Here is a 13636-nt window from a genome sequence, read left to right on the forward strand (position 1 = left end):
TTTCCAAGATTACCTCGACGCCTCCACAGCGGTCACCGATGACGCCGACAGACTCCGGGTCCTCCACGCGAGGGTAAGCGACGCTGTATACTTAGCGATCCGTGGGGCCACCGACTACAAAGGGGTCCTCGAGCTTCTCAAGAAGCGATACAGCAAATCGCCGAATGAGGTCCATGCTCGACACCTTCTAGCCACTCGACGGCGGCAGCCCGGCGAAACAACGGAACAGTACGCATGCGAGCTTCAGCAGCTAGCCAGAGCCTGCAACTGCAAGTCAGTGTCGGCAGACCAGTACATGAGCGACCTCGTTCGAGATGCGTTCGTGGCGGGAATCGGCTTGTCGTACATCCGCCTTCGGCTGTTGGAGCAAGGTAACCTCGATCTCACTAAAACCATAGAGTTAGCTGACGCTCTAGAAACGGCCTCCAAAAGTCTGGAGATGTACCCCGACGACCACGTGGAGACAGTGTGACAGGGGCAGTCGCAGACTCCACTTTATTCAGCGGGACCGAAAAACTGCGCAATTGCGTTCCCAGCCTCGGACCTGACGACGGCAGCAGCTCCAGGTGGCCCGCGGTGTTACTTCTGTGGGGGGGTGAAACACCCTCGGCAGCGATGTCCAGCTAAAGCGGTGTTGTGCTCCGCCTGTGGCAAGAAGGGGCATTATTCCAAAGTATGCCGGTCCAAACCTCCATCCAAAAACAGCAGTGTGGCGTGTGACTCCCCGGAGCCGGCCTCCTTGTCTTCTGCGTCTTCATGGTCTTCTACCACGTGCGATTCCAGGAAGTCGCCATTCCGAACGACGGAGTCGCAAGACACGTGCGACCTGCAGGGGCCGCAGGTTTTGGCGCCATCGTCCACGTGCGACCTATGGGGGCAGCCATTTTGGTCGGCACCGACCGCGAATGACCAGCAGGGGTTGTCATCAACCATCTCAGCTGCCTGCAGTTGCACCCACGAACCAACAGTGGCGTCGATCATCCTGGACCAGGCCAAGCCTCACAGACTCGACAAGTCCATGATGGACATACAGGTAAACATTCGCCCGATTTATTGTTTGTTTGACAGCGGGAGCACGGAGAGCTTCATTCACCCGGACACCGTGAAGTGGTGTGGTCTCCAGATTCGGACTGTCAAGCAGACAATTTCGATGGCGTCAAGGTCCCGGTCTGTCACCGTGCTAGGGAGCTGCGTGGTCAATCTGACGGTGCAGGGCACGGTTTACGAGAACTTCAGGCTCCTTGTGTTACCGCACCTTTGCGTGCCAATACTCCTAGGACTAGATTTTATGGTCCACTTGAAGAGTGTAACCCTGCAGTACGATGGGCCACTCCCTCCGCTTTCAGTGGGAGACCCACAGTCTCTAAATTGCCCAACGCGCTCCACATGTAGTCTCTCAACGCTTAGGATTACCACACCCTCCCTATTCCAGAATCTCGTGCCAGGCTGCAAGCCCATCGCAACAAAGAGCAGGCGTTACAGCGCTGAGGATAGGATCTTCATTCGATCTGAAGTTCAGCGGCTCCTCAAGGAAGGGATCATCCAACCTAGCGCTAGTCCTTGGAGAGCGCAAGTCGTGGTGGTTAAGAATGGGAACAAACCCCGGATGGTCACAGACTATAATCAGACCATTAACAGATACACGCAGCTGGATGCGTATCCCCTCCCGCGCATATCTGACATGGTCAACCAGATTGCGCAGTACCGGGTGTTCTCCACCATCGACTTAAAATCTGCTTATCACCAGCTCCCCATTCGCCCAGAGGACCGACAATACACGGCCTTTGAGGTGGATGGTCGCCTGTAGCATTTTGTAAGGGTTCCTTTTGGTGTCACGAATGGGGTCTCGGTCTTCCAGCGTGCTGTGGACCGAATGGTGGACCAGAACGGGCTGCGGGCTACCTTCCCGTACCTGGATAACGTCACCATCTGCGGCCATGACCAGCAGGACCACGATGCCAACCTTCTTAGATTCTTACGCACTGCATCTCGCCTGAATCTGACCTACAACAGGGAGAAGTGTGTATTTCGCATTCGCCACCTAGCTATCCTCGGATACATGGTGGAAAACGGGGTCCTTGCCCCTGATCCAGACCGTATGCGTCCCCTCCTCGAACTCCCCCTGCCCACTAGCATCAAAGCACTGAGAAGATGTTTAGGCTTCTTCTCATACTATGCACAGTGGGTTCCCAATTACGCGGACAAAGCCCGTCCGCTCATCAAGTCTACCTCTTTTCCCCTAGCAACAGAGGCTCGCTTAGCCTTTGCAAGAATAAAAGCCGACATCGCGAAAGCCACGATGCACGCTATCGATGAGTCCATCCCCTTCCAGGTGGAGAGCGATGCATCTGATTTCGCCCTGGCCGCCACACTTAACCAGGCGGGCAGGCCCGTCGCCTTTTTCTCTCGCACCCTCCAAGGCCTTGAAATTCGACATTCGGCGGTGGAAAAGGAGGCCCAGGCCATTGTGGAGGCCGTTCGGCATTGGCGCCATTACTTGGCGGGAAAACGGTTCACTCTACTCACGGACCAGCGGTCCGTGGCGTTCATGTTCAACAACACGTTACGGGGTAAGATCAAGAATGATAAAATCTTGAGGTGGAGAATCGAACTCTCCACCTACAATTATGATATCATGTACCGTCCAGGGAAGCTCAACGAGCCCTCGGATGCCCTGTCGCGTGGAACATGCGCTAGTATGCAGGAGAATCGATTGCAGGCTCTCCACAATGACCTCTGCCATCCGGGGGTCACTCGGCTCTTCCACTTCATAAAGGCCCGGAATCTACCCTACTCGGTGGAGGATGTCAGGTCCATAACCAGAAGCTGCCGGGTATGCGCGGAATGCAAACCGCACTTCTACCGACCTGACAGGGCACACCTCGTTAAGGCCACTCGTCCCTTCGAAAGACTGAGTGTGGACTTTAAGGGCCCCCTTCCCTCGACAGATCGGAACGTGTACTTCCTCAATGTGGTTGATGAGTACTCACGATTCCCTTTTGTCATTCCCTGTTCTGATATGACCGCTGCCACGGTTATCAAGGCATTTCGTGATCTTTTCACCCTTTTCGGTTACCCCTGTTATATCCACAGCGATAGGGGCTCGTCGTTCATGAGCGATGACTTGAGGCAATACCTGCTCTCATATGGGATTGCCTCTAGTAGAACCACGAGCTACAACCCAAGGGGTAACGGACAGGTCGAACGAGAGAATGCTACAGTCTGGAAGGCTGTCTTACTGGTGTTGAGGTCTAAAGGTCTTCCAGTCTCCCGTTGGCAAGAGGTACTCCCTGATGCGCTCCACTCCATACGCTCACTCCTGTGTACGGCAACCAACGCTACTCCTCATGAGAGAATGTTTTCATTCCCTAGGAAGTCTTCCTCTGGGACCTCATTACCGTCTTGGTTGACGTACTCAGGACCTGTCCTCCTGCGGCGTCATGTTAGGACCCGCAAGTCCGACCCTTTGGTTGAACAGGTCCATCTCCTCCACGCCAACCCTCAGTATGCCTACGTGGCATATCCTGACGGGCGAGAGGACACGTTCTCGATTTGAGATCTGGCGCCAGTAGGGGCTTGGAAACCCCTGTCGCTCCCACACCTCCTGTTAGGGACCCCCCCAACCATTATTTCCCCTCCTGACACGGCGCGGGCAGTATCGGGACCACCACTTAACCCTCTTACTCCCGTGTACAGCTTGCCTGAGTCCAGGAGATGGTCGCCACTTCAAGGCGTGCCCGAGTTCAGCGGATTGTCACCAACTCGTGGTCTACCGGCCCGTGAGGCACTGGAGGAGTCGCTGGACACCGCCTTGGAGAGAACGTCACCGCGATTGCCTGAACCGGTGTCATCGTCGGTGTTGAGGAGGTCACAGCGACGGTGCGGTCCCCCAGACCGCTTGAACTTATAGACAAATGAACAATTGTTCTGTGTTTTGTACCCCGCCGGCCTTTGTTTTCAAAGGAGGGGTGAATGTGGTGAACCATTGTTGGTTCCCACCAGGTAGTGCTGAGCCATGGTCTGGCCAGTACTATGAGTCTGTAGATATGTTACTGTTGGGGTTAGGGTTGGGCTGTTCTACCTGTTAATATAATCCTATGGTACACCCCAGTTGGCTCCGCCTCCTGGGAGAGGTATAAAGGTCACTGCTCTGCCTGGTGACCCTTTAGTCTGGGATCGTATACTGTATATAGTAGCTCTGTTATTGTTGGCAATAAAAGCCTTTATTTCCCGAGTACATCCTGCCTCTCGTGTGTTATATCGCGCATCAAGAGGGTAGTGGTGGAAGGGTGTTTTTCTGAATGAAGGTCTGTAACTAGTGGTGTTCCGCAGGGATCAGTGCTGGGACCTCTGCTGTTTGTAATATATTTATAAATGACTTGGAAGAAAATGTAGCTGGTCTGATTAGCAAGTTTGTGGATGATGCTAAGATTGGTGGAGTTGCGGATAGTGATGAAGATTGTCAGAGAATACAGCAGGATATAGATAGGCTGGAAAATTGGGTGGAGAAATGACAGATGGAATTTAATCCGAACAAATACGAGGTGATGCATTTTGATAGGTCCAGGTCAGGTGGGAGCTGTAAAATAAATGGCAGAACCATCAGGAGCATAGACACACAGAGAGATCTGGGAGTACAGGTCCACAGATCCTTAAAAGTGGCAGCACAGGTGGAAAAGGTGGTGAAGAAAGCATATGGCACGCTTGCCTTTATTGGACAGGGCATCGAGTATAAAAGTTGGCAAATAATGTTCCAGTTGTATAAAACATTGGTTAGGCCACATTTGGAATACTGTCTCCAATTCTGGTCACTACACTACCAGAAGAACGTGGAGGCTTTGGAGAGAGTGCAGAAAAGGTTTACCAGGAAGTGCCTGGTATGAAGGGTATTAGCTATGAGGAGAGATTGAATAAACTTGGATGTTCTCCCTGGAAAGACGGAGGCTCGGGGTGACCTGATAGAAGTTTATAAAATTATGAGAGGTATAGATAGGGTGAACAGTTGGAAGCTTTTTCCCAGGGCAGAAATGACAATTACAAGGGGGCACGAGTTCAAGATAAGGGGGGAAAGGTTCAGTGGAGATGTGCGGGGGAAATATTTTACACAGAGGGGGCCTGGAATGCACTGCCAAGTGAGGTGGTTGAGGCAGTTACGTTAGCCACATTTAAGACTTATCTTGATAGGCATATGAACAAATGGGGAATGGAAGGATATGATCGGTTGGTTAGTTAGTTAAACTTGATCGGCACAGGCTTGGAGGGCCGAAGAGCCTGTTCCTGTGCTGAATTGTTCTTTGTTCTTATTCTGCCCGCTTACAGGTGAGTCACATTTGGAGAGTGACCCTTCAAGCATAAACCGAGAAGCAGTCTTGGAGGTCGAGGGTCAGTGGGCAGGAAGTGATATTTGTTCGCAGTGTGGGGTTCAGCGGCAGGTCGCACGGTTGTTTATTCAAGGAAGCTGGGAAAATATTCCACGTGTTTGGTGCTCCGCACAGCCAGATTCTGGACAAAGTAATGCTAGAAGGGAGTGGGTTTTCCCAGTGTCCTGTCACATTCATCCAAGTTGACATCTCCCAGCGCTGTTTATCTCTTTGTGATGTCTCAGTGAATGGGACAATTTTAAAACTGCTGAAGGAACAAAGGGACCCAAGGGTACACAAATCCTTGAAAGTAGCAAGGCAGGTTAAATACAACTGCCAAAAAAAGGCACCAGGGTATCCTTAGCTTTATAAATAGGAGCATGAGGAAGTTATGCTAAGCCTTTATAAAATACTGGACCGTTCTTAGCTGGAGTATTGTGTTCAGTTCTGGGCACCGCACTTTAGGAAGGGTGTCACCACTCAGAGAGGATGCAGAAGAGATTTACCAGCAATGATTGCAGAGATGAGGGGGATGTCAGTTCATTTTTGAGTGTCTGGAGAGGCTGGGATCGCTCTAACCCTATCGCACGGAGGGTTAGAGGATTCCTGATGGTGATGTTCAAAATCTTAGACACTGTGATCAAGTAAGTAGGGAGAAATCTTTTCCATTAGCAGGAGGGTTGATTGATTTAAGATAATTTACAAGAGACATCAAAGGAGTAATGAGAAATATTTTTAGTCAGTAAGTTGCAGTGAATGCACTAACTTAAACAGATGTGGTGGAAGCAGATTCAATCATAACTTTCAGGAGGAAATTGGAAAAATACTGAAAAGGAGAAATATTTGAGGGTCATAGGGAGCGAGGAAGGGTGTGGGTCTAATGGGAGAGGTCTTTCAAAGATGGGTCGAGTGGTTGTGTTGTCCTTAAAGGGACAAACATTGAGGCATTCTGGTGAGTATTTTTTTTAAGACTTTGATTCAAACAGGATGCTCACAGCAGTGTATTTCTGTGCTCCTGGTAAAGGGAGTCACATAACAGGCTTGTCAGCAGAGCTGGAGCCACGGATACTAAATTGGCCGAGTGACAGGAGAAGTGAGGTCAACACCATTTCTTCAGATTGGAGGAAAGTAGGCAGAGAGCTTCCCCAGGATTCACCACAAGGACCCCTGTTTTTCCTCGATACACATCATTGACCTAGACTGGAGTCACAGGTGGACTCAGTTGGAGCCACAGGTGCACAGAGCGGTGAAGAAGGCATTCGGCATGCTTGGTTTCATCAGTCAGAACATTGAATACAGGAGTTGGGACATCCTGTTGAAGTTGTACAAGACATTGGTAAGGCCACACTTAGAATACTGTGTGCAATTCTGGTCACCCTATTATAGAAAGGATATTATTAAACTAGAAAGAGTGCAGAAAAGATTTACCAGGATGCTACCGGGACTTGATGGATTGAGTTATATGGAGAGGCTGAATAGACTGGGACTTTTTTCTCTGGAGCGTAGGAGGCTGAGGGGTGACCTTATAGAGGTCTATAAAATAATGAGGGGCATAGACAAGGTAGAGAGTCAATATCTTTTCCCAAAGGTAGGGGAGTCTAAAACTAGAGGGCATAGGTTTAAGGTGAGAGGGGAGAGATACAAAAGTGTCCAGAGGGGCAATTTTTTCACACAGAGGGTGGTAAGTGTCTGGAACGTGCTGCCAGAGGTAGTAGTAGAGGCGGGTACAATTTTATCTTTAGATAGTTACATGGGTGCGATGAGTATAGAGGGATATGGGCCAAATGCAGGCAATTGGGATTAGCTTAGGAGTTTTAAAAAACAATAAGGGCGGCATGGACAAGTTGGGCCGCAGGGCTTGTTTCCATGCTGTAAACCTCTATGACTCTATGACTGGGATGTACAGGGCACCATTTCAGAATTTTCAGGTGATACAAAATGTTGAAGTCGTGTGAACCGTGAGGAAGAGGGCAGGTGGTGACGTAAGTGAACAAGATCTAATGCAGAGAAATGTGAAGTGAGTTATTTTGGCAGAAAGAACATGGAGAGGTGATATAAAATAAAGGATACAATTCTAAAAGGGGTGGAGGAGCAGAGGGAGCTGGGTGTATATGTGCATAAATCATTGAAGGAGACAGGAGAGGTAGAGTGAGCAATTAATAGAATATGGGGAATCCTGAGCTTTATAAATAGGAAGATAAGTACAAGAGGAAGGAGATTATGTTAAACCTGTGTCAAACTCTGGTGCAGCGTCAGTTGGAATATTGTGTCCAGTTCTGGGTACTAAACTTTAGGAAAGATGTAAAGAATTAGAGAGAGGGCAGAAAAGATTGATGAAAATGGTTCCAGGAATGAGGAGCTTTGCTTACGGTTATAGATTGGAGAGGCTGGGACTGTTCTCCTTGGAGACGGGAAGGTTGAGAAGAGATTTGATCGAGGTGCTCAAAATTATAACAGTCTGGACAGAGTAGATAGAGAGAAATTGACCCCACTGGTGGAAGGCTCAAGTACCAGAGGACACAGATTTGAAGTAACAGCCAAAAGAAAATAATGGAAAACAAAGAGATCTAGGGGTACATGTTCATAGCTCATTGAAAGTGGTGTCACAGATGGACAGAGTGGTGAAGAAGGCATTCGGCATTCTTGGTTTCATTGGTCAGAACATTGAATACAGGAGTTGGGACGTCTTGTTGAAGTTGTACAGGACATTGGCAAGGCCACACTTGGAATACTGTGTACAGTTCTGGTCACCCTATTATAGAAAGGATATTATTAAACTAGAAAGAGTGCAGATGAGACTTACTAGGATGTGACCAGGACATGATGGTTTGAGTTATAAGGATAGACTGGGACTTTTTTTCTCTAGAGCATAGAAGGCTGAGGGGTGATCTTACAGAGGTCTATAAAATAATGAGGGGCCTAGATCAGCTAGATAGTCAATATCTTTTCTCAAAGGTAGGGGAGTCTAAAACTAGAGGGCATAGGTTTAAGATGAGAGGAGAGAGATACAAAAGTGTCCAGAGGGGCACTTTTTTCACACACAGGGTGGTGAGTGTCTGGAACAAGCTGCCAGAGTTAGTAGTAGAGGCGGGTACAATTTTGTCTTTTAAAAAGTGTTTAGACAGTTACATGAGTAAGATGGCTATCGAGGGATATGGCCAAATGCGGGCAATTGGGACTAGCTTAGTGGTTTAAAAAAAAAGGGTGGCATGGACAAGTTGGGCTGAAGGGCCTGTTTCCATGCTGTAAACCTCTACGACTCTATGACTCAATGGAAACAATGGAGAGACAGATTCACACAGAGTGTGGTTAGGATCTGGAATGTACTGTCTGAGAGTGTGGTGGAGACAGTCAGCCAGAGCTTTACCATAGCATCTCTGCAATGTAGAGGGAGGTCATTCAGCCCATTGGGTCTGTACTGACCCTCTGAAAGAGCACCCCACGTAGGCCCGCTGCCCTGTCCTATCCCTGTAACTCTGCTCACTTACCATGGCCAGTCCATCTAACCGGCACATCTTTGGCCAATTCTTTCAAGAGGGAATTGGAATATTGGAAGTTTTGGTGCGTTACTGGGAGTGGGAGCTCTTGAAGAGAGCCGGTACTGGCAGGATGGGCTAAATGGCCTCCTCCTGTGAAGTAACCGTTCTAGGTTCTGTGAAATGTGATTCCTCCATGAAAGTCTGCTTTCAAAACCAAGTGAATGATGGCAAGATGTGAGATATGTGAGAACATTAGTGTCTGGAACGTGAAATAACTTTGGTGGTTTCTCTTTCTATGTGTGATGCTGCATCAAGCTCTCAGTGCACTATAAAGTGAAGCATGGGATGGCACTTTCTGGCTGCTCCCTCCCACTGCCACCCTCCACACAGCAGGTTTTCCAATGACAGAGACGACTCACCATTGGTCACCATGGGATCTTGTGCTTTCATCAATGACCGCTTGCATTGCTTGCCGGCTGCGTCACCAGGGAATGCACCACGGGGGTGGGTGGGCGGGGTGGGGTGGGGGGGGTGGGCGGTGCGGGGGTCACCTTTGGTGAAACCAGAATGATCCCACCAGTGGGAAGGGCTGGAAAATTCAGCATTATGGATTGACTTTGGCAGCTTTGTTGATGCCCCTCACATTTCCTCCTTGTCCCTCTCCCACCCCCTCCACCATGCTCGGTACTCCAATGTGATTATTTAGTCCGGTACCGGGAGTGAGGGAATCCGTCCCAGTAAAGACCACACTTTTAATTTTGGGGATCTCCTGATACAGCACTCAGAGGGCATGGGAACAGTGAGACAAAGGCGAGTCAAAGTTCACTTCACACCATCCTGTGAGTCACATGATACAATGGGTGACTCGCCTTGGTACTCAACTTTTCTCAATGCACAACAGGTCCAGATGAAAATCCCAGCAGTGAGGAGCTTTAGAATGCTTCCTCCCAGGTTTGGTGCGGGAAAAAGTGAGCATTTATATTGTGCCAGTCACAACCTCAGCATATTGCAAAGCTACACAGTCAACTAAGCACACTTGTTTGATATGTAGTCAATGCAGCAACTAATTTGTACACAGCAAGATCTCACAGCCACGTCTCAGATTACTGAAAGCAAAGTATTATTTTCTGATCTACTGAAAGAAACAGTTTGGTACCTCGTTACAGCTCTTTGCCCTGCACTAAAGCTACCCACCAGCAGCCACCCTTTAAGAGATGCTGCATGCCAATATTAGTTCTCCCCTCACTCTCCTCTGCCCTTTCCCTCACCGTATACCAAACCTGGGAGGAAACATTCTCCAGAGTAACCTTGTCGGTAAATTTCCTGATCCCTGAACCATTTTGCTAAATCTTCCTTTGCACCCTCTCAGGGACCTTCACATCCTCCCTAAAGTGCTGTGACCAAAACTGAACATGATACTCTGATTAGGGCCTAACCAGAGCTTCCGAATGCCAAAATACATCAACTCACACATTATATTCTCTCTGCCCATTCCGCTAGCCTGTCTCTGTCCTGCTGTCGGTGATTCATATTATTACTATTTGCCACTCCAATTTAGATATCAAATATTGAAATGTTACACTCTGATCCAATCCTGATTGGGGAGCACTACCCTCAAGTGTGAAAAACACCCATTTACCACAACTCGCTGAGTTCTGCCCTGAAGCCGATATTTTAACCATGCTGACGCTGACCTATTTCATAAGCCTTCATTTTTCACCAGTATTTTATGTAATATTTTGTCAAAAGCTTATTTAAAGTCCATATAGACAAATTCCACTACGTTCCCTTCATCAGCCTTCTCTGTAACTTTTACCCTTTTACAAAACCATGCTTTCTCTCCTTAAATGACACAAACCTTCCCAAATCTCTGTTGATCCTCCTTACGGGTGGCATGGTGGCACAGTGACACAGTGGTTAGCACTGCTGCCTCACAGGACCAGGGACCTGGGTTCAATTCTGGCCTTGGGTCACTGTCTGTGCAGAGTTTGCACAGTTTCCCTGTGTCTGTATGGGTTTCCTCTGGATGCTCCGGTTTCCTCCCACACTCCAAAGATATGCGGGTTAGGGTTGATTGACCATGCTAAATTGACCCTTTGTGTCAGGGGACTTGCAGGAGAAATATATGGGGTTACAGGGATAGGGACTGGGTGGAATTGTTGTCGGTGCAGACTCGAAGGGCCAAATGGCCTCCTGTATTGTAGGGAGTCTGTGATCCTGATTATTGTTTCTAAAACCTTATCCACCACTGATGTTAAATTGTCCGATCTGTTGTCATTAGGATTTTCCTGACACCCTTTCCTGAATAAGGGTGTCACGTTTACCACTCTCCAATTCTCTGGCACCTCCCCTGTACCTGGGGAAGATTGGAAGATTTTGACAAGCCCATTCCGCTGTCTCCACCACCCCTCCTCGGGACACGTGCCATCTGGACCCCAGGTGACTTATCCACTCTAAGCATATCCGACATTTCCATCCTGCCTCTCAATCTTCACCCCATCCATTACCCATACCATTATACTATTATATATTATATATACTATATATATATATATATATATATATACATATAAACTATGTGTCTATAAATACCATTTCTATTTATGCTAACATTTTGTCAGATTCCTCCTCGTTAAACATCGATACAGCATTCTAACCTTGCCCTGCATCTCCAAGCACTCGTCACCAACTTTGTCCCAGATAGGCTCCGTCCCATTTCTTACCACTACTTAGTATTTATCTGCCAGTAGTTGGGTTAGTTTTTATGTTAACTGCCATTCTAATCTCTCATTCATTCTTTGCCAATGATTTTATTCTTCATTTTCCCCCTCAATTTATTGTATTTGACCCAGTTCTTGCTTGAAGAACTCCCCTGACACCCATCGTACGCCTTTTTTGATGTTTCTCCAACTTCCTGGTCATCTGGGGGCCCCGGGTTTGGTTTCCCTGACTTTTCCTCATGTTGGAACATCCCGAGCCTGTACCTGAAATATCTCCGCAAAGATCGCCTGCTGTGTAGCAATGTCTAGATTTCTTTCGGAGGAGAATGGGACCAGGACAGGGACAGGAGAGGCTGTCACATGTGGCCATTTTGCACAGTCCCCAATGAGGTCCTGGGCCCTCGCTGGAGACCATAGTGGATCTGAGATTATGTTATAACTCTCTTAGGCCAATATTGGAACCCTTGTTTTAGTATAGTTGCCTCCAGGGATCATTACCTCATCTTATTAAATGATCCGTTTTGTTGTTATGTTTGAACTCATCAGGTGTTTGAAGACCTTCCTGCTTATTGATGATGGGTAGAGGTGCTCGAGCAGCAGGGTGCTGCACATGATGGTTATGAGACCAGACATCTCCTGGATTTGTCCCCATTAACTGGTGGTGGGGAGCGAGAAGACTTGGAAACATTGCTCTGGGACACTCAAGAGTGAAGCCCACAAACCTGGGACCTGAGATAGGCAATGATGCTTCAGCAGGTAAGGCAGATTCATCTTGGAAACCCCTGTGTATGTGAGGGGGGGTCTAAGACCAGGTGAATCTCGCTGCATTCTACACACCTTCATTAACCCTCTTCATTAATTTCAGTGGGAACAACTAGCTTCTATACAGCGGATAAACTATTCCAACCCTTTCTGGACACATCAGTTGAAACCTTTTCTCATTTAATGTCTTCTGTCCCTCTTCTCCCCCTCTACCTTCCATGGTGGCACTGTGGTTAGCACTGCTGCCTCACAGCGCCAGGGACGTGGGTTCAATTCCAGCCTTGGGTCTGTGTGGAGACTACACGTTCTCTCCGTGTCTGGGTGGGTTTCCTCCGGGTGCTCCAGCTTCCTCCCACAGTCGGAGGTGCTGGTTAGCTGCATTGGCCAAGCTAAATCCTACCTCTGTACCTGAACAGGTGCTGGAGTGTGGTGACTAGGATATTTTCACAGTAACTTCATTGCAGTGCTAATGTAAGCTTACTTGTGACACTAATAAATAAACTTTAAAAGAACGATTTATTCCCATCATTCCCCAGTTCTGATGAAAGGTTGCAGAGCTGAAACCTTAACAGATGCAGGATGACCTGCTGAGTCTTTCCAGAATATTCTGCACTGATTTCAACAGTGTTTGGATTTTCATACAGAACCTTTAAAATATGAAATGAAATTCCCCCTGAACCACATCGGAAGATATTGTACAGGTAACCAGAGGCTTGGTCAAGGAATTGCGTTTTGAGGAATAATTTTAAAAATGGAGATGGAAAGGTTTAGGGAGGGAATTCCAAGCTTTAGGAACCAGGCAGGATGATCATAGAAATCATAGAAACCCTACAGTGCAGAAGGAGGCCATTCGGCCCATCGAGTCTGCACCGACCACAATGATGTAAAGCAGCGAGGTGCAGAATGACTGAGCTCAATAAACAGACAGAGTTATAGAACCCGAGGAGAGTGCAGAGGCTAAGGGAGGATATAGACATAAGAATAGGTCATCGTCAGTCTCCTCCTCACTCCTTGCATGCTTTAATATCTCACCCAGTCTAATCCCACTCTCCTCCTCACTCCCCATGCCCTTTAATATCCCACCCAGTCTAATCCCACTCTCCTCCTCACTCCCCATGCCCTTTAATATCCCACCCAGTCTAATCCCACTCTCCTCCTCACTCCCCATGCCCTTTAATATCCCACCCAGTCTAATCCCACTCTCCCTTCCCACACCCTTTAATATCCCATCCAGTCTAATCCCACTCTCCCTTCCCACACCCTTTAATATCCCACCCAGTCTAATCCCACTCTCCCTTCCCACACCCTTTAATAT

The 13636-nt window shown here is 48.2% G+C and overlaps 1 protein-coding gene across 1 annotated transcript in view; it reads left to right on the plus strand.

The window, feature by feature from the left end:
- Positions 1–13636, plus strand: part of LOC144506253 (pleckstrin homology-like domain family B member 2) — a 193067-nt gene that overhangs the window by 37894 nt on the left and 141537 nt on the right. Inside the window, exon 2 of the mRNA XM_078232114.1 lies at positions 12106–12315. Within this exon, the coding sequence (XP_078088240.1) occupies positions 12301–12315 (15 nt within the window). The 5' untranslated portion in view covers positions 12106–12300. The remainder of the gene's footprint in view (positions 1–12105; positions 12316–13636) is intronic.

The sequence above is a fragment of the Mustelus asterias genome, chromosome 17, assembly GCF_964213995.1.
Source record: "Mustelus asterias chromosome 17, sMusAst1.hap1.1, whole genome shotgun sequence".
Lineage (NCBI taxonomy): Eukaryota > Metazoa > Chordata > Chondrichthyes > Carcharhiniformes > Triakidae > Mustelus > Mustelus asterias.